The 25757-nt window shown below is 42.6% G+C and overlaps 1 protein-coding gene across 2 annotated transcripts in view; it reads right to left on the bottom strand.

The window, feature by feature from the left end:
• Nucleotides 1-3425: 3425 nt before the first annotated feature.
• ANKRD29 (ankyrin repeat domain 29) overlaps nucleotides 3426-25757 on the bottom strand; it is a 33397-nt gene continuing 11065 nt past the window's right edge. The window contains exons 4-10 of one of the 2 annotated variants that reach the window (XM_077352596.1): nucleotides 21466-21564; nucleotides 16318-16416; nucleotides 14251-14349; nucleotides 11117-11215; nucleotides 9975-10070; nucleotides 9464-9562; nucleotides 3426-6174 (exon numbers count right to left, since the gene is read on the bottom strand). In XM_077352596.1, coding sequence (XP_077208711.1) covers nucleotides 6091-6174; nucleotides 9464-9562; nucleotides 9975-10070; nucleotides 11117-11215; nucleotides 14251-14349; nucleotides 16318-16416; nucleotides 21466-21564 — 675 coding nt within the window. In that variant the 3' untranslated portion in view covers nucleotides 3426-6090. The remainder of the gene's footprint in view (nucleotides 6175-9463; nucleotides 9563-9974; nucleotides 10071-11116; nucleotides 11216-14250; nucleotides 14350-16317; nucleotides 16417-21465; nucleotides 21565-25757) is intronic. The other variant, XM_077352597.1, reaches the window with a different exon arrangement.

Below are 25757 nucleotides of genomic sequence, written 5' to 3'. Positions count from 1 at the left end.
CTCAGTTTTGCATGCAGCCCTCTTTGTCCAGACCTGTTGCTGCCTCTGCCATTTTAAAACTTAACTGGGGATTACCTGTATTAATTTGTCCAGGGCTATGAGCTCATCTACTTGCTGATGCACATTTTAAAAACTCTTTAAAGTTGCCTCATTTTGTTGCTCAAAATCAAATTCAGAAGCAAAATCCTAATCCAGCACGGGTGATGATATTTTTCAAACTCAGTCTGGGTTGAGATAGTATACTGAAAACAAGGTATCATCTTATACTTACTCAAATTATATACTATCAGGAAATGACTCTAGAAAAATTGAACATAAAGACACAAGACCTACTCCAAAAAAACCCTCCTGTTTCAGGAATCAGCATAGTACTGAGGGGGTTTTCTTGCAAATATGCTGTAATAGACCATTTATGCACTGGGAACTTCACTGCCCCAGCTCCCATGCAGGAGCATAAATAGGGGACAGATGAGGTGCACCAGGCCAAATGCTCCCCCATGTGGGTGCAGGAAGAGATGGGGCAACCTGCCACGACTAAAACTCCACCTGCAGCCCAGCATGAAACCTCCAGTGCATAAACGGTCATATACAGAATTAAGAGAAAACAATTGAAACTGGAAAACTCTCCTTAGCAAATACAGAACCATTGTAAGGTGGGGCAGCGGAAGCAGCTTCCTTTCATGCACGTGTCCCAGAGTAAGGCTGGTGTGCAAGGTATTAAAGTATATTTTAAAAATCTGATGTCTTATTCATTTAGAATTGTAGAGCACTTATGCACATAGTACATTTAGAGCAGCTGGCCTATAGCACTTGAATTAAATGGATGCAGTCTTTGGTTTGATTGGTTCTAAATGAAGTATGTTTGAATATTGCAGGATCAACAGGGTTCCAGCAAGGTATTTTGAAAATATTATTTCTTCTACTGGCAATTTTTTTAATGTTTCTATTTCAGTTTATTTGTTTTGTTTTTTTGTGAAGTCTACGGGAGAAAGCATGTGGAATGTAACTTTATAAGCACATCTTATGTGTATTTAAAGTGTGTCAACTACAATATAAATCAATTTTGTGTCATTCAAGAGCTACCTAGAAAATCCCACCTAGAAATGTCTTCCATTTAATTCAAGTGCTATAGACCAGCTGCTCTAAATGTACTATGTGCATAAGTGCTCTACAATTCTAAATGCTCTCACAAAAGGAATAGGGCATCAGATTTTAAAAATATACTTTAATACCTTGCACACCAGCCTTACGACTTAATGCAACTTTTAATTACTTAACACTTGAAAAATCAACAGCTACACTCACATTATATTATACTGTTAAAAACAAAACAAAAAACTAGAACCCTTCCAATAACAGGCAGAGAAGTACAAGCACAAATCTTTCAAGTCAAGGTCCAACACTTGGGTACAAGTAAAGATCGCTCCCATTTAATTTATTCAGAGAAAATTGTAGCATGTAAGTTTTAAGTGCTGACTTTGTGAGTGCTTTTATTGCCCCTTGCAATCTTCATAAACTGCTTGAGATGGACAGCACAGACACGCTACAGTTTGAGTGTGAAATTTGTAGAAATTAAAGACCTAGCTGGCACAAATGGAAGTTGTTCCCCTTGCACAAGACCAGGATCCAATTCTATAGGTACTTTTTTTTAGCTACCAAAGAGTTAAGATTTATAAATGTAAGAGGAAAAGTAAAATGATGGAAAGGTATTTGAGATACACACACAAACATGCACATTTTTTGAAGGAGGAATTGCAGAAACAAAGGCGACGTGGTCTGTCTGGACAGGCGACAGCCATCTCCAAGGAGCCCCGATTTCCAGAAGAGTCAGGGCTATTGTGTGGTAACTGTTGTTCTTTCTCTCTAGCTAGAGAAAAGAGTTAAATTGTACTGGACCAGTAACCCAGAACAGCAGGCCAGAACACACATTCCTCCTTTGCCAGATAAAGTCCTCAGTTGGTGAATTAGAAGCCAAGTGGCTTCACAACTGTCCTCAATCACGTAATTTCTGAAGAACAGCAATCCTGTCCAGAGTTTGAAAATGACCCAGAAAATGGCAACAGACAACCCTAATTGAGAGCCAGTTTGGTGTAGAGGTTAAGAGTGGCGGCTTCTAATCTGGCCAGCCAGGTTTCATTCCCTGCTCCTCCACATGCAGCCGGCTAGGTGGTTTTGGGCTAGTTACAGTCGTGTTAGAGCTGTTCGCACAGAGCTCTCTCAGAGCTCTCTCAGCTCCACCTACCTCAGTGTGTTTGTTGCAGGGAGAGGCAATTGTAAGCTGCTTTGAGACTCCTTTGGGTAGTGAAAAGTGGGGCATAAAAACCAACTCTTCTAATTTTAGTTTCCATTCTTTAACTATAGAATGTACCTTTTGCCAGGCTCTTCTCTACATTTCATATGATGGCTGGTTATCCAATCTATTTCTTCACAGCCCATTAACAGAAGAAACAGTTTATACTAAATCACTTTCTAAGGAATCACAGAGTACATTACTGGGATATAAATACTTTAAATTTCATCTGAAGCAAAGTTCCCTCGTCTTATCTCATTGACCTCAACAGCCTTAGCAGGATGTAACTATGTATAGATTGACGCAGCACATCAATTACTAATTGATTTTTAAACATAATTTAAGCCCTTGTGTCAAAAAAGAGGCCAAGAAGCTGCCAGTTCACAACGAGACCAGGGACCAGCTGCCATGTGTGCAAATTTCATGACTATATTTCTAGCATATATATTTCCCCATATATTTCTAAAAATGCTGATTTTATAAACCTAGGCAGATTGTGAGTGGGTGGGCAGGAAGGGATGTGTCAGTCTTTCTCTCTTCTGGTCCTTCCTTGCATACCCAGGGAATTGCTGATTGCTACTGTGGGATGGTAAGTAAATTTCCTCCAAGCCAGGCTGGATTCTGGAGATTTCTGGTGGAAGGATCACTTGGGCATAGAATTGGGGTCACTGTGGTGGGCAGATAAATATCATGTTGCTTACAAACCTATTGTCCCCTTTCTGTATCAGGACATTTGTTCTGTAATGCCTATAGCTATGGCCTCTGAAGGCATCAGTGCAGGGCAGTTTACATGGATACCGTTCTCTCACCAACAATGGCCATTCAACTGGGGAAGCATATGGTCTATTCTCTCTAGCATAAATCAACACCAGCCCTGACTGTGCTAGAAAAAGAGGGTGCAGGAAAATGGTCAGCCATAGAGATCTTTTCAGCACCATCTATTCATGTGAACATTCCATCGTATTTGGTATTGTGTCTGTTTTGAAGGGCAGCTGTCTTGTTATTCTAAACTCCAGCTTCAGCATCAGGGCCAATATACAGTTGCTGATTGACATTAATAACGGCTTCCTTGTACAATGAGTGTTCATAACACCTGTAAGGTGGTCTAGCAGGATAAAATACATGGCATACAGGATTCATTTAAGAGCAATACTGGATTTATTTGGTAACTATCTTCAACACTTCTGACTTGCTCAGCAATTTGTTAATCCATTACGATAAGTAAAGACAGTGTTGTCCCAGTAATACAATGTTAACAGAATATAAAACTGTCTTTAAACCTGCAGCTGACCGAAACAAACTAACAAATACAGAACAATCTGTAATGTATAACCAGGCATTTCTGCTGATGGTCCTATATGGTGGATTGCAATGTTTTGTATGATATGAAGTTAATAAAGTAATGTAATTAGCATTTCTTCAAAAAATCTCCAAAAGAGATCCAATTCTTTATTCTCCATTACACATTTCAGTGCCAAAAGCACCATGCTAAGCAGAGTTATACCCTTTGAAGCACACTGATGGTACTATTAATGAGCAAAACGGAGGAGGAGTATTCAGAAGAATGCCCCATTTTATTCATTGAGGCTTCCTCCTAGGAAAGTATTCCTAGGATTGCGCTGCCCCATCAGTTTATGCTGTATTACAAAAAAAAAAAAAGAGTGACTTGCATTTTCTTGAATACATATGTATCTTTTCATCCCCCCCCCCCCCCCCCAAACACACACACAACTGTAGGTCTGATCCTGGAAGACAAATGTACTCTGGTTATGTAAAACATTGAAATTTAGGTCTTTCTATTCTATGTGCAAAAGTAGCTAGAAAGGCATTGATGTGGGATCTCGACAGGGCACACATCCCATTTTAGAAAACAAGAATAAAATGTCTCAAAATAATTTTGTCTTGGAATATACTATCACCCCTCTGGCCAAAACAACAGAAAAAGAAATTGGTGAGGCAGCCCAAAAAAGACAGCGTTGCAACAATTAGACTGTTCAGTAAGTCTGCCTCTACCGTCAAATTTCTGCACATTTAAATTGTGTCCCATTTAAATGAATAAGCTTTGCTATCAGGTTTGTTTCAGCTTTGTTCCCAATTTCTGGTTTGCTCCAGATTTCCACAATCCAACCCCTACTGCTCTGTTTATGGGATGCTTTGTCCTGTTGATTGTATGTGACACTATACAATTCACCTGGAGTTTCAATGAGAAAGGCAAACTATACACTACGGAAAGGCATAAATAAACCATCCTCATATTGACTATGCTGCTACATGTATGTGCCACAGTGAAAAAAACATAAGGTGATAACAGATTCTATTTTGGAACAGCTAGCTATGTATCCAACTAGACGGTAGGTGATGGCGGAATTAATCCTGAATGATGCGAAGACTAACGTGTACACACAGACACAGATGAACTTATTCCATCCTGTATTATTTTGCTTTTTCTCTAAACAACTGATGCCTGAAGATTTAAAAACGTGAAATCCTTGCCACAACATTAAATAATAAGTCTGTGAAATGATATTATTATCCTGTCTAATATATGTATCTCAGTCCAAGAATGAAGATAAAATTATTTCATGCAGTCTGTAAATACTATGTTATATACGCTTTCTAGCTTTTCATGTTTAATGGGCTCCCTTGTCTATTTCTTTCAGCATTTGTCCATGACAGTTTTTGCTGAGCTATGCACTTCCAAAACCCACTGGAATCCATGACATTTTCCATAGCATGCTCTCAGTGCAAACTGAGGCCCAATCATAATGATCTCTGTGTCTTACAATACTGTTATGGAAGTGGGTGTGAAATAATTCTGATAGACAGAGCATCCCAGCGTGACAGCCGGAGTCCTGAGATTCAGCAGGGGCATGGATTAGCTTGACCACGCTGCATGTGACTGACCTGTACATTTTACTTGCACGCCTTTGTGCTATTGTTGAGCAGGAAAGCATTCAAATTAATTACTAGGGGAAGGCCTGAAGCCTCATGGGAATCCAACTTGTCAGTGCGATGTCCTCCCTGTACAGTCAGGGGGAAAGTCTCATAACAAATTTTCGAAGCATGCCATATTTCAAGATAAAAAGACGTCTCGCAGCACTTTAAAGACTAAAAAATATATTCTAGCATAGGCTTTTATGAACGAGAACCCATTTCAGATGCTAAAAGTGAATCCTCATTTTGAAATCATATGTAGGAGCTTTGGACCCTCACCCCCAATTTTATATAATTACATTTCACTCTGTAGTTACCTACATTTTATAAGGCCCTGCTGTGACCGGACCCCCCCCCCCCTCGAACTGCCTCTCAATGAATACAAAGTGAATCTTGATGGGCTTCAGTCCATGAAAACCTATGCCGGAGAAAAATTATTTTGGTCGTTAAGGTGCCACAAGACCCCAGTTAATTTGTGCTGCAAGAGAATAACATGGCTATCCCTTTATCTGTCTTAAAGAACGAGTTAGTGCCTGGGCAGTCACAGGAGGACTGGGAAGGCCAATGCAACAGCACTACAGAAGGAATGAGTGAGGCTATAGCAAAGAAGCATTCTCTGAGGCAGAGGCAGGAAAGGCTGTCCTTGGGGAACGCTACACTAGAGGCAAAAACCTGGTGAATTCCGTGGGATAAAACTGATGCTTCAGCAGTGCCACTCCTTGAAGTATCCCGAGCTCATCCTCAGAGTAAGAGCCAGAACACACTCAGGTCTCGGCATGACATTTCCAGTTCTGCAGGAACACTAGCTTTGCTCAAGGGCTCGTAGTGGGCAGGGCTTCCCTGCTCTCTCAAAGCGTGATCTTGCATTAACTCTTTCTGTGCTTGCCTCGGGATTGCAGGAGTCGTAGGATACGCTCGTTTTTCGTTAGGTCTGAAGGCAGTTCGTTTTTCTGAAACGAGAAACAATTGGGCTGGAAGACAGACAGATGGTTTGGGGGTTGCCTTGAATGTGGAGTCCCAAAAACACTATCTGCATCCAGTTGTGGATTTCACTCTTAACCATACAGCATTGCTGAGCCTTTCAGCAAGATTGCTCAAGAGCAACCATATTTCATAATAGGTTTGTAATGCATTTTGGAGTAACACTAGAAAATAAACTGATGGAAAATAGTTGTAGGGTAAGTTTTGCATGGATCGAGTAGGGGCTTATAAATTAAACTGTCAGAATCTGCATATGCTATACCTTATATATATACTAGCAAGAAAGCCCATTGCAATCAGGAATGCAATGGGTGCTAAAACCCAGGGGACACTGGGAGGTGCAGATCTCTCTCTGTGTCTCTCTCTCCCTCATGCTGCGTGTCTTTCCATGTGCCTCACAGCAGGAAGCATAGCAGGTAATTAGGGCTCGTTCTTAGGTGGGAAGCAGGGCTGGTCAGCAGCTTGGGGCAGCTCTCTCTGCCTCCCTCGCAGCAGGAGCAATAGGAAGTTAATGAGGGCTCGTGTTTGGTCTGGCAGGGCTCTATGTGTCTCTCTCTGTCTCTGGCATGGCTGAGGGAGGGAGGGCGGGAGCTGTAGGGGCAGGGCCAATCAGGGTGCAGCCAGTGTTGCTGGCTGCACCCTGATTGGCCCTATTCCAACTTGGACAGCCGGACACGTTCCACCCCCCAGGGTGTTTCACAAATATATAGAGGAACCATGGATAAGGATATAGAGGTACCATGGATAAGGATATTTAAAAACATAAAGATTAAAAGAGGACATTTTTGCAGCTAGATGTTATCAGAAATAACATTTACATAATAGTAATTGTTAGGATAATATTACATAATTTTCATGGTAACTTTTCTTAAACAACCATTTACTAATATCATAATATGTTGCACGAACTCTAGATTTTGTTTCTATGCCTTCAGTTCAACACACACTGATCTGCAATAAGTTCTGTTGAATTCAATGGAAATTTCATGGCCAAGTAACAAGAACAGGATTGGTCTGCTCAGAGCTCATGCTGCCACACCATTAACTAATTCAGTTTTGGTGTGGTTTGACTCATGACTAGAGGTGGTGAACAGATGCTAAAAACTAGAGCAATTCTTCTCTTCAGAGGGAATGCAGGAATGATCTCTGGTTGTGAGATTATGTGTTTTGCTGTACCTTGTCTAGCCAGGGAGAGTTTGTTGGGATTGAAGCAAGAAAGCTCCTCCAGCTAAATAGATGGTTTGCTGGGAAGATCTAATTGCTAATATGCATTTGGTGTTTCTATTTGAAAGAGCAGCCAACTACCTCTTCCCAGCACTTTGTGACACAGAAAAATGTGTGTCGTTACAGCTGCAATCTACAAGTGAGATGTCGTTATTTTCCCTGCACTAAAGGTTCTTTTCTCATGAAACAATTCATTATTTATTTATTCGTTATTAATTTGATTTATTATTTGCCACTCCCAAAACTGGCTTGCGGTGAGTTACAGTATTCAGTTTTACAATCTTTAAACAGCTCGTGGCGCCACGGGCGCCACGGACTAAATAATTCGTTAAGCCCCCTTGAGGTGGGCTTTGTCCGTGATGAGGAAGGGTCCGGGTTGGACCCTTCCTCACGACAGACAATCGTAGGGACCAATCGGCAGGCGCTTTGCGCCTGCCGATTGGTCCCTCCGATTCCCAGCCGGAGCAACTGCGAGCCGCGCGCAGCGCGGCTCGCAGTTGCCCCCGGCCTGATGCGGCGAGAGGCGCAAAGCGCCTCTCGCCGCGTCAGGCCGCCGCCCGAGGGAGCCCCTGGCAGTCGCGCGAAGCGCGGCTGCCGGGGGTTCCCTGCCTGGCGGACTGACGCGGTGAGAGGCGCGAAGCACCTCTCGCCGCGTTAGCCCGCCGCCCGAGGGAGCCTGCCTGCCTGCTGCCTAAAAAAGCCTGCTGCCGCCGCCGCCGCCACCGACGCCGACCAGCCCACCGCCGGTGAGTCCTAGCGCCCGCTGCATTTCCCTGCAGCGGGCTTGCTTACTAGTAAAATAATAAAACACACCCCATTAACACATGCCCTCCCAGGGGAGGGGCCCCTGATCTTATATGCCCTGGCCTCAACTAAATGCTCCATCTCGCGGGCCCTGCAGAACTATGAAAGCTCTGCCAGGGCCCTCTGCTCTTCTGGAAGCTCATTCCACCAGAACGAGGCCAGGCATACAAACATTTTACACTGCGTAACTACAGGATCATCTTTGGGAGCAGTATCAGCTGCATAGAAATGCTCAAGGTTATCATTTAAGCCAAAGGAATGAAAAAAACAAGTTTTGTTGGATTCAGTAGCTTCTGAACAAACCCCATACCAAATTGGGTTTCAGATTTGGATATCCTGTGTGCCTTGATGAAATTAACGTCATTTCATCAATACATTAGCCAAATACATTAGCAAATACATTAGCAAATTACCAGCATTATGGTTCGCATGTATAGTTTTCTGGGTACATGAGATTAAGAAATGCAGATAAAAGTCAAGCAATAAATGCAAAGGGTTCTTCTGTAGAAAGTAGTTCTGCTGCCATCTAGTGAATGTTTATAATGCACCGGTGTAATCTATTATTTTATTCCAAAGAAACTACCTGGAGATTTTCTACAGTTGCTTCAGGAGCTGACACTGTCTTCCTGATTGTATGACCACATACATACATACATACATACATACATACATACATACATACATACATACATACATACATACATACATACATACATACATACATACATACATACATACATACATACATACATACATTTGTCTATCATAGAATCATAGAGTTGGAAGGGGCCATACAGGCCATCTAGTCCAACCCCCTGCTCAACGCAGGATCAGCCCTAAGCATCCTAAAGCAATCATACAAAGCCTATGTACACAGTTAGTGCAGCAGCACCAGACGGCTGGCTGAATGGATGCGGCAGTATCCGAATTCATGTCACACTGCTTGTGCAGAGGTATGTTGACTTTTATTGAGGAATGCATTTGGTTAAATTTACTAGCAGTACTGAGTAGTGATTTTAAATTCTAGCTTTATGTTTTTAATGTACTTTATCCTGTGTGTTTTACATAGACTTGTAAGCTGCCTTGAGTACCATAAGGACAAAAGGCAGCTAATAAATGTTTTACCCCAAAATAAATAAATACATAAATGAATAAGTGGTCTGTACAGGGCTTATTTAAGTGTAGTGAATGTTTCATTGCAGTCTCTAAGCTCCATCCCCAACACAGTACCTTGTTCCTAAGGAAGGGATCTGCTCCAGCTTCCAAAAGTAGTACTACTGCTCCCAGATTTCCACCAAGAACTGCTGCATGGAGAGCTGAGGTTCCATTCTGCAAAACAGAAAAACACACAGATATATTCATCAAGCAGAAGAATAATGAAATGTCACCATTTAAATATCTCAAGAGATTAGGGGGAGTAAGCTTTCCCAGTTTTTCAAAAATTACAAGCCTTCACACTCTAGACTTTATGACCCCAGATGCATGTTAGAAGAACCAGTTCTCCTGTAGTTACTGGCACTAGACCATGGGTGGCCAAACTGTGGCTCTCCAGATGTCAATGAAGAAGGCTTATGGTAACTGTAGTCTGTGGACATCTGTAGAGACACAGTATGCATTAGATCATCTATAAAATAATGTGATGAGTGGATTTTGGAGTGTCATTGCTTGATCTTCCAAGCAAGCCCATGAGTTCCCAGCAAATTGTGCCCCTGGGTGTTCTAAAGAGTTTCTCAATACTTGCCTTCAATAAACCCAGTGTAGGGGAAAATTTAAGCAGTTCTTCTATAACACTGCTAAAGCCTTTGTTTGCTGCTTTAAACAAAGCAGTTGTGCCATCCTTCAAAAGAAAAGAAAGAAAAGGAGTTAGGGTAATCATTTTTTATTTAGTTGAATTCACATGGGAAGGTCTCTCCCAATGACAGCTCTCATTTAGAGCTAGTTTAGATGTTACTAGCCCCACATGTAGGATGAAGAGGAGTACATGGGCAGCGTCCTCCACAGGCAGCTTCTACACATTATTACTGCATTCCTGGCCTCCAAGCCAGGCAGAGTCAACCTGAGGTCCTCAAGATGTCCATGGATTACAATTCCTTGCCGTGATGAGGGGGCGAACTAGCCTACTGCAGAGGCACGACGATGAGTCTGGAGGAATCTACTGTTGGTTACTGCTTATTTTCTTTTCTTTTATTGTTTATCTAGACTATGTAATTTTTATCAATTAATTATAATTATGAATTACCCTTGTTCTTATGATGTTTTATATGCCATTAAAGGTTTTTGAATTTGAATTTGACTACAATTCCCATGAGCCCCCGCCAGCATTTTCTGGCAGGGGCTCATGGGAATTGTAGTCCATGTACATCTGGAGGACCACAGGTTGACTACCCCTGCTCCAAGCTACTTCACCTCCAGTTCACTATTCTCAACTTCACAGCTGATTTCACAAATATAAGAGGAAAGAGTAGTCTCTGAGGAGTCTCTATTCCACTTCAATAGGAAGAAAGAGTAGTCTCTGATATGCTGTTCCTAAAGGCCTCAAATTCAGAACACTGTAGAACATTTCAGAAAAGTCCTTCACAATGAAATTTACTTGAGTAATATGTTAGCCAAGTTAACAGTGCATACAAGGATTGGAGAGTCAGTTACAAAGAAACAGTTCAAAACCTTGCACTGTCACAGCCTGAGTGACCTTGTCAGTCCCCCCCCTCAGCAAAAGCCCCCTCACAAAATTGTTGTGAGAATAAAATGTGGGGATGGATAGACCATGTGTACCACCCTCAGGCCCTTGTAAGAAGGGCTGGATATCAAATAAATAAAAATAAAATCTCAAACTGTGTTGACATTTTCCTTCCAGCATTAAGTCTTCAAATGGCAGTTACTTACGTCCCTTGCAGCATCTCTGTCTGCTCCACGGAGCAACATTACTCTCACTACCTCGCTGTGACCCATCTGGGAGGCTATCCACAATGGAGCTGTCCCATCCTTTAAGGAAAAAAAAGTTCCAGGATTGACTGAATGAAGATGGACATCATTTCACACCACTAAACATCTCTGGCACCTCCTCACAAGATTCTGGCTACAGCTTACAGTTGTTATGAAATTGGGTCCACAAAGGATGGTTTTGTCCTGCAAATGAACACTGTTCAGCTCAACTGGGAAAGGACTATACAGAGTAACCTTGTGCAGGGGTAGTGTATGTTCTCCCCGCTTCTGGGATATTCCCTTAACTTACAAATCCATGCCCCTGTATCTCCAAATTTTGGAGACACACCAGTTAAGAAGAGCATTTTTAGTAGCTCGCTTAAACATCTTTCCCTCAATTGTCACCCGAGGTAGATTTTTGAAGATTCCTCCTCAGGAGAGATACTGTTTACATGGATGTCATGTCCCTGACACATTGTACCATATACTTCTGGTGTGTCCTAAGTTTGAAGTATATTGTTGCCCGTTAGCTAATTATCTGAAGAAATTGAAATTCAGCTGTGTTAATGAAAAACACTGAATTAAAATGATACCAAATGTGAGGGACTCAGCAATTATTATAAAAGTAGCAAAGTTTTTACTAGCGATTTTAAATGAAAATCTTTTACGATACATTTTACATCTGGAACTGTTTGAAATTTTCGTTTTATGCTTTGCAATTTTATGCCAATAAAGGTACTCTGAATCTGAATCTGCAGGGGTAGTCAACCTGTGGACCTCCAGATGTCCATGGACTACAATTCCCATGAGCCCCTGCCAGCATTTGCTGGCAGAGGCTCATGGGAATTGTAGTCCATGAACATCTGGAGGACTACAGGTAGACTACTCCTGCTCTTGTGGATGAATGAATATGTTCTTGACTTAGATAAAATATTCAATGCATTAGTAATATATAGTAATATATAGTAATATATAGTAATAAGAAAATACGTCTCTGTATGACAGTAATGTTATTTTCATTTTAAAAATACCTTCATTTCTATGCTATATAAAAAGTATAACTAGTTGAACATATTAGGTTGGGTGCTATGACTCCCTTCCTCTAAATCCTCCTTCAACAAAGAGTTTTCCATCAGAGGAAACCTTTCACAGTCAGAAAAGTCATTCATCATTGTCCAACATCTTTCTTCACTGAAGTAAAACTTAGAACAGGGGAGTTGCTGTAAGTTGTAAGTTAATCAACTCAGTCTAGATGTATAGTTGGGTGAGGATAACTTTTTATTTTTTTATTATTTATTATTCCATTTATAGCTCACTTTACTCCAAAGCTCAAAGCGAGTTACAAGGAAGTCATAACTCCAATATAAAAACCCCTCCCCTAAAATCAACACCCCAATAAAACATCAAGAGAGCAAAAATTCCCCTTTCCCCTCTACAAACAGCCACCAGCTTGATGACCGAGCAGAGTCTGAGGAGGACCCAGTGATCTTAAGAACGCAGCCTCGACCCAAAACCTGGTGGAAGAGCTCTAACTTACGAGCCCTGTGGAACACTAATAGCTCCGTCCAGGCCCTCAGCTCTCCCAGGAGTTCATGTTGGGGCCAGGGCTGAAAAATCCCTGGCTCAGGTCGAGGTCAGGCATATTTCTCTGGGCCCAGGGACCTGTAACAGATTGGTACCTGCAGAGCAAAGAGCCCTGTAGGGGGCATAAGGACACAAGCACTCTCTCAGATAGGTAAGGCCCAAGCCACAGGTGGTTTTAAAGGTTAAAAACAAAACCCTGAACTTAATCTGGACCAGAACTGGCAATCAATGCAGCTGCCTCAGAACTGGCTGGATATGGACCCTCCAAGGTGTATTGGTGAGGACCCTAGCAGCTGCATTCTGCACCAGGTGGAGTTTCTAGGTCAGGGACAAGAGTAGGCCTGCATAGAGCAAGTTAAAGAAGTCCAGTCTGGAGGTGACTGTCACATGAATCACTGTGGTCAGACACTCCAAGGGCAAGTAGGGCACTAGTGGCTATGCTTGGCAAAGTTGGAAGAACGACGGCTGTGCTACTTCTGTGACCTGGGATTCCATTGACAGGAAGGCATCCAAAATCACCCCCAGATTCCTGGCCATGGGCGAGAAGTCAAGCTGTGTCCCAGCGAAGGTGGAGAGGTGCACTTCCTGTCTTGCCCCTTTCTACTCAGCATCATGGAGCATCTCATGCTTTTTTCCCAGCAATTTCAGTTGATAACCTTCCTAGATAGAAATTTTCTTCCCTTTCAGGGGCTCATGGGAATTGTAGTTCATAGACAACTGTAGTTCATAGACAACAATTTGCCCACAATTTGTTCATGGTACTATTATGTATTTATTTATTGTATGGCATGTGTGCTACATAGCCAGGATCTCCCAGGATTGTCGGGCAGCGCAGGCCAGAGACGTTGGGAGGTGATTTGCCACTGCCTGACTCTGCGTCATGGCCTTGGAATTCCTTTCAAGTGTTATCCGGGGCCAGTCCTGCTTAGCTTCTGAGATCTGATAGGATTGGGCTTACCTGGGCTATCCAGGCCAGGTTTGGGGTTATGGTTATGTGGTTTTAGAGTGTTAGTTTCTATTTCTATTACAGTTATTAAGCACTTTGAGAATCACTATGGCAGAGAGGCAAAATCAATATTTTTTAAACAAACAAACAAAACATAATATATGGTATTAAAGAAGACCATCTTCAAAGAGAGGTATGTAGTTTGGGTTTATTTATCTCAGTTGTTTTATCAGACTAAGACACCAGGAAACAAAACACTGAGCATTTCAGAAAAGAAGCTGTTGCTGCAGAGATGCCAAAGTTTCAGAGCAAGTTAAACTACAACTTTGACAGTTTGCACAGAGCACCAAATATTGACACAGAATTCCAACTGTTATCAAATATTAACTTGAGTACCAAAACACAACACTTGTTGCAACTGACTAAGTATCAAGTCATAGCTGGTTGTAATTTCAGCAGGTAACAGAGGAGAGGAAATCTTTAAAACAAACAAACAAATTCACAGCAAGAGAGAAAGGGAGAGAGAAATCAAAATGCTGCCTGTCTTAATAATGCAGAACATTACCTGCCTTGGCTGGTTGACCTTTGCTCCTGAAGACATTAATAGCCGAATTAAATCCAGGTAGCCTCCTTGAGCAGCCAGGAATAGGCTAGTAGCTCCATCCTTTTAACAAAAAAACCAACATCTCATTATGTTTAAGGTAGCAAAATGTTCCTAATAGGACTGTCTCCTATCATTGAACCACAAAGCAAGGATCCCGACACCTTCCCACAGGCGCATGTAAGGGTTTGCGGCTTGACTCAAGACTTTCTTCAGTCGCCACTGATAAAAGCAAAAGACAAGGCTGCTGTTTAATTAGCCTGCTTTCATCCTTATATGTAATCAATTTACAGATTGATACGTTTTAAGGCTTTCTGAGTAATTGTTCCAGCAAGTGTGTATTTGAAGAATGCCATTCATGGAAGTCAGCCGGTCAGAAAGCCTCTTGCTAGCATAATTGAGCAACAGAAGATAGGAAGAAGCTTTGATAAGAGACACTTTTTACAAAATTTCCTTATGTGTTTTAACATTAAATGTATCAACATTTTTAAATGGCTACTGAGAATAGTTTGATAAAGCAAGGGCCTGGATCTTTCAAATCTTTCTGTACTATTTTATTAAATTATTCAAAGTCATCTAATAGCCTTAGAGACTTTTTAAAAAGTCGGCATGCACTTAACAGCTGACAATATCTCAACCTATAACAACATCTCTCAATTACAACACAGTGGATTATAAATAAGCACGAAGTCTGCAGCTTTTATACCTCCCTCTTGTTTTAGCTCGTTCTAGTCATTAAAAAAATACCTCAATGTTTGAATGAAAACAGAGCATGCAGATTTTTTCTTCTGAAGTATTTCACAGCTGAAACTGAGGAAGATCTGTCCTCTGAAGACCTCGAACTTGCCCCTCCAGCCCTAAAGGCGAGGGCTACTGCAATTTATACAAATGTTTTTAACGTTAATTGATTTTATGAGATGATTTGTTTTAGACTATATTGTTACCCACTCTGAGCCACCTACAAAGGGCGGGATACAAAATTAAAGTGTATTATTATTATTATCATTATTACTATATATCAGCGTAATTTAAAAATATATATTCATCATAAACAGAAGTTTTGCATTAGCTCTGAAAATCAGAAGCTGCACACAAGCTCCATGGCAAGCTGGTTTGTTCCTGAGAGACATAAATGAAACGAAGATTGCTATCCTACTCAGGGACTTTTCATCCCATTGTGTAGAAGGCACTGTAACTTTCCCGCTTCTGCACACAGAGTTAATGCGGTTTGGTGTCTGTACAATGACAATCATCTAGGCCCAATAACATGACCTAGGCAATCCGGTGTTCGACTATAGTTAGATTACAAGTGTTTCTTCTGTATCTTTCAGAATTCTTACTCTGACTTTTCAGACTAACTCTGACTTATCAGGCGTGAGTTTGTAAAGTGAAGCAGCTCAGATGGATTTACACTTTCTGTGTCATACAAACTGTTCTTTTCAAAACCCTGAATGAATGTTAATTTTCCATAAATGTGATACCACAATGCACAATAAAGAAGGCAGAATTAATCAGAGAAGACTGCATGAACAGATGAGAAAGATAAATGTATTTTGAGCAGATGCTAAAAAATTGAGAAGGAAGATAAGCACAGATACACAAAGCAGAAGCCAGAACACTCCAGAAATATATATCTTCTCTTTTTTTCTGGACAGGGGTCTCAGTTACAGAACAATTCTTTCCATAGTGATTGAATAAAAGAAAGAATTTTCCAAGTGTGAGGTAAATTTTTCTATGGAGACACTAGCCACTGCTAAAAGATCCCAAATTTCCGCCCAGGATTCACTTCACCACTCATTTTTACAGCCAGTGAATTTTAGCATCTGTGCCCAACAGCCATTTTATACATTATACAGACTGAGGAGGCAGAATTGTGAACGGTATCCTTTTTGACAAACGCTCCCCCAATGTAACGAGATCCTTTGCTCTCTATTTAGAAAAGGAGGGAATCCTGGAAGGGCTCCTAAAGCTTTCCATTTTTCAGGGAATAGGGAGGATCAGAACTAAGGAAGGAACTCCAAGGCAACTCACGTAAAGCTGATCATGAACATTGGCACCATGCTTCAGCAAGGTCTCCACCACTTTCATGTGCCCATACTGACAAGCCGCCAGCAGAGCAGTGCCTCCATCCTGAAGGGGGGGAAAAAACAGACTGGGCACAAGGGAAGAGAAATAAACAAAGCCTGCAGAGAACAGAAAGTGTTGAACAGTTCTTTGTATTTGGCTCACAGAGCCTGGAAGCTAATCCCTTCTTTCTGTGCTGTTGCTCCAATTCCTTTACCTAAAATGCCCACCCTTTTAAAAGAATCTCAGCCTTCCTCGGAAAGCAGAGCATAGCCCCCACTTCTTATCCACATTCTATTGCTTATAGGCACCTGTCACTTTTAATTTCCTTTACTGTTCCCAGTGTGTGAAAAGTCTCTTGGAAGACAGAGAGTGTTCAGAGCTCTCTTCTCTTTCCTTTTCACTAGCAGAAATGCACTACTCTAAGAAGGCAGGCACTACTTAACTCCAAAGGACACAAGAAGGCAGCAAACACATATGATCAAATCTGCCACTGGGATATAAAGTAGATAGTGGGAATGCAGATGGAAGGTGCTAAACTATTTCCTTATCTTCTTTTTGCCTCCTGACAACATCTCCCATCAGCCAAGCTTACTTCTGGGATGAGGGCCAGAGATGAAATAGTGATGTTGGGCAGCAGACTGTGGATAAATTAGCGAGGGATGTGTGTATCTAAATGTGTTAGCATCCTTTTCCTATAGGCTTCTTTATATCCTGTTTTTTCAAGCTAGCCTGCATTCTAAAAAGCAGGTCTCCTACACTCGCATCTATGCGCATCCTTATTTTAAGGACCATTACAGCAGAATATCACGAATCAGAAAAGATCACACCAATGCCTTAAAAGGTAAAGGTATCCCCCGTGCAAGCACCAGGTCATGTCTGACTCTTGGGGTGATGCCCTCCAGTGTTTTCATGGCAGACTCAATACGGGGTGGTTTGCCAGTGCCTTCCCCAGTCATTACCGTTTACGCCCCAGCAAGCTGGGTACTCATTTTACCGACCTCGGAAGGATGGAAGGCGGAGTCAACCTTGAGCCGGCTGCTGGGATTGAACTCCCAGCCTCATGGGCAGAGCTTCAGACTGCATGTCTGCTGCCTTACCACTCTGAGCCACAAGAGGCTCGTTTACCAATGCCTTAAGCAACCACTAAATGTATGATAGGTGTCCAATTTGCACAGTGCTCCTACCTTGTTGTTCTAATAAACTTGCTGAAACAGTTTCATCTGCTCTGCTGTTTCAATATGCTAATTTATGAGTACGTTTTGTTCTGAGTTCAGCTTTGAGTTCATCATCTGTAGATTCTGTTCTAGTGGTGATCAGTGAATCCTGTAGCATTCAATCCCATTTGTAATATATATTAAAAAGCATCCCATTATCAAAGTTGCAAATTGTTAATTTGTTCATGTCATCTAGTGCTTCCTAATCACGGCACTGTGAAGAATGGCAAAAAACCTTTCCCTATATGCTTCTACAAATGGCCCAGTGTTTTAAAGCAGTGGTCCCCAACCTGCGGGCCGCGGCCCGGCGCCGGGCCGCAAAGGCCATGGCGCCGGGCCGCGGCTCCCTCTCCCCGCCCCCCCCACCCCCGCAGTAAAAAACTTCCCAGGCCGCAAGCTTGCGGCCCGGGAAGCTACTTACTGCGGGAGGGCGGGGAGAAGGAATCAGGGCCGGGCCGCGCCCGTGCAGGCCGCGCCGGCGCGGCCCGATCCACGGGCGCGGCCCGCGGGTGTGGCCCGATCAGCGGGCGCGGCCGGGCGCGGCTCGCGGGTGCGGCCGGCGGGCGCGGCCGGGCGCGGCACGATCCGCGGGCGCGGGCGCGGCCCGAAGCGTGGGTGTGGCCCGCGCGGGCGCGGTCCCTGCGGGCGCGGCCCAATGCCCTGCCGGTCCCCAGCCTAAAAAAGGTTGGGGACCACTGTTTTAAAGCATCTCAAGCAGATCTCCAAAAAGGCCCAATAAGCAAGCAGCTGTACTCTTTTTCCATGTCTATTAATTTACCCAAATTACACTAGTTATTGTGTGCAGGGAAGGGCCACCTGCAGCTCAGAGTGACAAACCTAAAGAGTTTCTAGATTCTGTGAACTCACAATGTCACAAAGCCTGAAGAACATTTCAAGGGATTTTCAATGGTAAAAAAGTTGAGAAAGGCTGATGTAGGCATTGTCTTCTCCTCATTTAAAAGGTAAAAAGTCAAGCAGGCCTTAATAGAGAAGGTCTGCACCATCACTCGTAGTTTTCTGCCCTTTCTTTGTGAGGCTCAGACTCCTTTAATTTTGGAATCATTTTGACTACATCTGCAGAAAATTAGCTGAGACAGCACTGTTGTTGTTGTTGGCATATATTGGTGGAAATTCTAAGGAACAAATCCAGTACTAGTGGAATTGCATGACAGCAAATCCAAACAGCGGGATTTGCATAATGCCTGTATGGTTACCAAGAAATAGTCATGCTGGCTATTGCGTACATCAGATCTTTTCAGCCAGAAAGCAAAAGCAGAAACTGTACCATCGATCCTGAACATTTAGAACGGATGAAACTGTGCTATGGATAGTAACCCTTAAATGCAAAAGCAACATGGCTTGCATGCTTTTATAAACTGACCTGCCATTATCATGTAATATATTAAAGTATGATATGAATAGCAATCCAGCATTGGGATCCTGCAGCATGCCTGCATGGTCTCTTTTATTGACAATGGGAAACTTCAAGCATCTTTATGCCATGATAGAAAGCATCAAAAAGCAGATATTTTCTAATCCTCACTTAAATATTTTCCAGCCTTCTCATGCAATGCATTTCTATATCACCCTAGAAGTCCAAAAAAAAGATACACGCTATTAGTCACTTCCTGTGACATACAAAGCCACTGTAAGGTTCCCCCCCCCCCCCCGCAGTCTGGCCAGATAATCATGTGATGGCTGACATCAATCAATTGTCACTGAGAAAGGAGCCCTTGTATGCAGCCTGATTTCTTTACAGCTGACTCCCTAGAATTAAACATACTTTGTTGCACTCTAGGACAGCCACAGAAGTGGCATGGTTCAGGACTGCATGTGATCTGTGTTGGAGAAGTACATCTGCCCACATCAGTCTGTTGTCTCAGGCGAGTCAGTGACCCTCCACCCTAAGTTCCCAAGGCATACAATGGAAATAACATGGGCCAGCCTCAAACAGATCTACTGTGCACAAGTCACATACGATTCCATAGCAAATATAGTAATCATAGTAGCCAAAAAAGTTTAACATTGTCCTGTAAACCAGCCTACAAAGGTGCTGTCCCTAGGATTCAGCACAAAGAATGTGTCCTAGAATTCTCATGGCTGGAACTGATGATGTAGTTCAGGCAAGAAAATAGTCAACTCCTCTTCTTCAGGGATCAAATAGATGAAATACTGGAGATCTGTGGCCGGATTCTACCAGTGTGCAGTGGATCTAGCATGATTGGTATATGCTGAGCCTATATGAGGGAATTTCTGCAGCAGTATGGAAATGTAAGCTGTTGCAGACTTTCATTCATATAGACTCAGCATAAAACAATTATGCCTGATCCCCTGCACATGAAACAAAATCCCTTCACACAAATCTTTGCCAAACCTGACATGAGCTGAATTAAGAGAAATATCTTACAAGAGATACAAGATCAGTGGCATTTAAAACCACAGAAATTGCGGGGTTGCTTCCTATCCTATGTTGGATATTTACTGGCAGTGTTGAGATTTCAAATGCAGATTTTGTTCATGTATTTTGGCGCTGTTCCAACATAAAGGCTTTTAGCAAAAGTTAAAGGAATTAATTAAGGCTATAACTAGATACAGTCTCTCAGTTGATTCTAAGGCAGTCCTTTTGAGATAGCTAAAGGGCAAAGGAGAAGAAACAGATGAAAAGATGCAGATTTGAATGTAATCACTGCTTTCCAAATGTGTATTGCTTATCATCGTAAGCAAGTTAATGCACCAATACCATCAGAATTGTTACAAAGGGTCTGAGAGATGGTTTGAATGTCAAACTAAAGGAAGTTAAGAAGCTCCCAAACTAATGAATTTATGGGGAAATGAATGCTTTTCATTATGTTTTTGAATTTACAGGACAATATACAACCTAATGCAATTTTTAACATTATAACTTACAGACTAGATTTCTATAAGTTATATTACATAAGTCCTGTTATGTACTAGAGATCCCCAAGATGGAAGCCGCGGGTACCCTGATGCCCACAAATGTGTTTCCTGTAGCCTACTTCCCTGGGGTCAAAAATGCCTTTCCTTCAAAGCAAACAGCCAATCCTGGCTTTCCTGATCTTCACCTGAAGTCCTTGGGAGGACTTCAGGGGGCATACTCTTTGGTTCTGCACGTGCTTCCCATTTAGAAATGGCTGCTCAGGAGGATGCTTGGCTTTTACCCCCCACGGTTTCTTGTAATTTCCTCCTATTACTAATTTTAGTTATTTATTATTTTATTTTCAGCCCACCACTCCCGCGAGCGGCTCATGGCAGGTAACAAAGACCCCCAATAAAAACCCCAATAAAACCAACCCATAAAACTCCAGCATGCCTGGCGGCTAAAATCCTCCTTCCCTTCTCCCATACAACACCATCCTAGCTCAGGGTAGTGAGGAGTGGGCCCATGACCCAGCCCAGCCTGGGGAGCCTGATCTAACCCAGCCTGGCTTCAACCAAAGACCTGGCAGAAGAGCTTCATTTTACAGGCCCCAGCTACCAGTTTTGTGAGTTATTTTATCCTAGCAAGTATAGGGTTGTACACAAAACAATATATTTTTTAAAATTCAGCAGTAATTCCATATGCCTTGACAACTGCTGGAGCCTTTGGCTTTCACATGACTGAACAGCATAAACAGGCCAATCAGCTTGGTCAGCTTTCATTCTGCCCTTTCAAAATATAAGAGTACAAAGTGTAAGGAAATTAAGGAACACTCACGCAATGAAAAACAAGCAATAAAAGCCAGGCCAGGATCAATGTTCTGCCAGAGGACTGCGTGGCAAGAAGGGGAAATTATTTCATGGGCCTCTTGCTTGCTTCCCTGTCCAAGTTTCTGATCAGTAGAAAACAGCAGCCTTTCCTTCCTGTCTAAATCCACCAAAGCCAAACATAATCTCTTACTTGGGTTTTAAACTCTGTGGAGGCCCCATACTCAAAAAGAAACTTCACAATATCGTCGTGACCTTGTTGGGCAGCGAAGAACAGGGCAGTGGCACCAGTCTGGAAAAGAAAGACACAAAGCATGTCACATGGGATTTCGTTTGAATTAAGTACAAACTGCATTTATACTATGAACAGTAAAGTTCCAATGCTACCTGAGGTCTTAGGCACACTTAAAGTCTCAGCTACAGCAACAGATATTCTTGAAGGAGGGCACACTTTGAGAATCCCACTTACAGGATTGTCAACGTTTCCCCCCCACGTAAAGTTTCTATTTATTTAAAGGATAACAGATCTCATTGCACAGACAGACAACCATAAGGAAAGCTGAAGGTGTTCCATGTCTGTATCATTCCAATTTTGGTACATGTGCTGCAGCACCCAGTACTGAAGCTGATACATTCTTGTCATGTAGCTGTGAGTGGGGAAGGGATGAGCCCAAAGTTCAATGGAATGCACCTTGCAAGTTGTACAAGGCCTTCATGGTCTTTGTTCAGGTTTTATTGTATATCACTGTCTTGGTGAACGCAAGACTTTATTCAAATTCTGATTACAAAGAAGACTTGAATAGGAAGATCTATGGATGAGCACAGAGAACCTGGCAACTAACAGATGTGTGAATGTTACTATGTGGTAAGCTGGTCATCTTTGCTCAAGTAGAATGTGTCCATGGAGATGTACAACTATGTCTTTCTAATTTTGTAAGTACAATCATGGTTGCACTAGCTTTATTTACATTAGTCTCTTTATCAGATAAATATATGGAGATAATGGAACGATCCATATACATTAAGTGCTTTATTGGATGAAAGCCTCATAGTAGACATTCTAGCCTACTTGAACTCCACTCTTAAATCTTTTGGTCTTGTAATGTGTAGTTGTTGGCCTAGTCATCAAGATCAGTCATCAAGATCAGTTGGACTGTACCCTTTCCTTGGAGGCTCACATATAGTAATTCATGGCTGAATTGTGTTCCTTTGACCATGGTATTGTTTTCTACATAAGACTGCATTCAAGCAGCAGCAACTGGTACAGAATACAGCCATCTGATTGCTAGAGTGCACTACTTTTCTGCCCATTTCACAAGTTGCCTGTTTAGGGTTTTAAAGGGAAAATGCCAGCTTTTGAACAGAACATGGAAACAGAGACCAAGAAATTCAAGGATCACTCCTTTGTGATCTTTGTTAAACATGAAACATGGAGGTACTTCTCATCAAGAAAGTCTCTGGATCGCCTGTTTAAATGGCTCTTGTTGTATCTTTTGTTTTTTTACTCTCCTGCTTCTGTTGCTATTGGATACAAGTTTTAGAAGAGTCCTGCTGGACCAGATCAAGATCCATTGAGTCTAGCATTCTGTTTTCCACAGTGGAAAATGAGATGCACTGGAAAGCCCAAAAGATGAGCACAAAAGCCAGCGCCTCCCCCTGTTGCTACCCCTCCTCAACTGGCATTTAAATGTTTGACGACCAAGAAAACTTTAGTGCCATTTAGGATGGCTAATATCCATTGATGGGCCTTATCTCATTAAAACCCAACCATGCCATTATATATTTTCTGTCTTTATAAACATTATGGTTAGCTGATTTAATTGTTTTGTTCTTGCTAGTTTTGTTTTTAAAATCCCTTTTTAAAAAAACTTCTAGTGGTTTATTTTAGCCAAGAAGATGTAGACATCGTTGTTTTAAATCTATATATCTCTATCATGACCCCTAGTCCCATCTGCAGATATTTAAATCTGCCAGGTCAAGGCAGGTCCCCTACCTTTCTATCCTCTGACAAGCTTAGATATTCTGGCACCGGCAGCATATGTCCTAACTTTAGGGATTAATAGTCTTAGAAGAGCTTTCATGCTTGCCGGTAGGGTTGGGCATTTTGGCGTCCGAAGCAGCCAACCTAACTCGCCAGCTGTTCTGCACTACCATTGGCCGTTCCTGAAGGCCGCTATCTGAGAGAGTCTGTCCATGTGGAACTAGACAGCTTGAAACCACAGAACATGTTTTATTGTGTTGTTCTTTTTACAATGATATCTGTTTTAAATTAATAACTCCAGTGTTAAAAAGGTTTCCTGCCCATTCTGACTCCATGCTGGTAAAAATGTTATTGAGGGACGAGAAGCCCTGAGTTGTCAGCTGTTACAGCAAAGTTTTGTGCCGTTGCCTGTAAAATTCATTGCCTCATGGTAGGGTGACTCTTCTGTGAAATTTGTAGATTTTGATTGTCCTATTTTATTCTAGTTTTATGGATAAGTGATTGTTTCCTCCCTCCTATTTTATTCTGTTTCTGTTTAGTGTTTTATTATCGCTCTTGTCTAAGAGGGTTTAAATAAAATTCTATTATTTGCTAGGTCAAGGCCTCCCTTGCACTGAAGAGATTTTTCTGCAAACCCGCTGCTCAAATTTATAGAAAAATCTCACATCTTAATATATGGGAAGCAGTTGAATTCCCACAAAAGTAAAACAGCATTTTCTGTGCAAGTGCAAGGAATGCGTGCTTTCCTAACCTCCAGCATGGTGGTCAGCTGTGCTGGGACCAGTGTTGGCTGTGGCAAAGTGTGTGACCCCAGCAGCTGCCTTGAACGGGATTGGACCAGGAGGGATTGGACAGCAGTGGGGCAGCAGCAGGAGGGATTCAAGGCAGCTGTCTTGAACAGGATTGGACAGCAGAGAGGCCACCAGTGGCAAAGCCCATGAGCTCAAAAGAGGCTGCAGGAGAGCCCAGGAACCCCAGCAGGCCCAGTCAGAAAGTGAGTGGGGAGAGGAGATTCCCACTCTGGGTTTTTAAAAATCAGTTTAAAATCACTGCTGTTATTTCATGGCTATTAGTATACAGTTTCTGAGACATTCTGAAGCAAATCTCTACAGACTATGTATCAGTTCAAAGACAGATGATATTCTACTGGAGGGTATTTTCATGACATTCAGCATTTGCACTATTTCCCCCTCATCCATGCCTCCAAGAAAAACGGCATCAGACTTTTCTAGCATGGAGAAATGGTCTGAGAAATGGTAACCTCTTGAATTAATGTCTGCCGTTTCTCTGCGAAAGATATTTGATCCTACTGCGGGAGCGGGAGGGAATCAGCGACCTTATTAATAATTCAAACCATCTTTAAGTCGAACGAGCAAAAATCCCTCCCATATTGGCAACTGCAATTGAAACGGTGCCTATGAAACAGAGAAGGCCATACCTGGCATCTTGCAGTCCCTTTGAGACACACAGTTAAAAGGCCAGCATGAAAAAGGATGATTAAGATGCACCACCACTGGGGAATATTTACCTCTGAGCCAGACTAACCCTGAGCATGTTTACTGTAGCCTTCTCTTTGCGGTTTTATGGCAATAGGTCCCTCTTGGTTATAAAGCCCTGGAGCAAAAAATTGCTATCCCGGTTGCAAGTATCCAAGGAAGTTCAAAATATCAGTGCTACCAGTCCTACTCATTACTGACATCAGTTAGATACAATGACCTCCAGGAAACTGCATGGTCAGAGGTACTAGTCAAAAACCAATCCCACCAACTCCTTGCACAACTATTTCTCCAACAAGCATTAGTGAGTACAGTGATTCTCAGGCCCTGAGCCAAAGGAGGGGCTCCAAATATAACTGTCCCCCTGAACACCACCCACCATGGCCAAGCAAGGAACGGTCCTGTCTGTCTGCGAGGCAGGCAGGTGCTGCTGTTCACCTGCCTACCTGAGCTCCAGATGAGACATGCATGAGGGGATAGCAGCTGTAAATGTCTCCTCTTCGTGACAGGGCCTGGGGCAAGTACCTTGACTGACTATTGGCTAACATCAGCCCTGCCAATAACTTATCCATTATTGGTGTCCAGAATCACCACCAGACTCAGGACCAGGCCCTCCACTGCTGCTGTGGGAGATGTAGCTCCCAGCAGCACCACTCCCACCTATAGAAGCCTGGTAGCCTTCTGGGCAGCAACACAGGGCCCTTCCCTAGCACAACAACTCTAGGCGTAGCCAGAAGAACAACCTGGGTCCAACACTGGTACAGCCCAGAGAGGACAGCAGCCTCCACAACCAGAAGTCAGGATGGGGCCAGAGAAGGCTGCACCAGGGCAAGAAAACCCATCAGCTTGTGCTTGGGAAGACCAGGGAGAAGCATGACCAGGGACTGTAGGCTGGCAGCCTATGCCCACCAACTCCCAGTTTAGCCAATAGAGCAGGGAGAAGGCAGTTGGGCAGAAGAGCCATCTGGCAGTCCAGTAGGAAGGACACAGGAGAGATAATCACTGTCC

This window comes from Paroedura picta, chromosome 9 (genome assembly GCF_049243985.1).
Source record: "Paroedura picta isolate Pp20150507F chromosome 9, Ppicta_v3.0, whole genome shotgun sequence".
Classification (NCBI taxonomy): Eukaryota; Metazoa; Chordata; class Lepidosauria; order Squamata; family Gekkonidae; genus Paroedura; species Paroedura picta.
The sequence above is the reverse complement of the archived record's forward strand: the minus strand, read 5'-3'. Positions and strand labels throughout refer to the sequence as shown.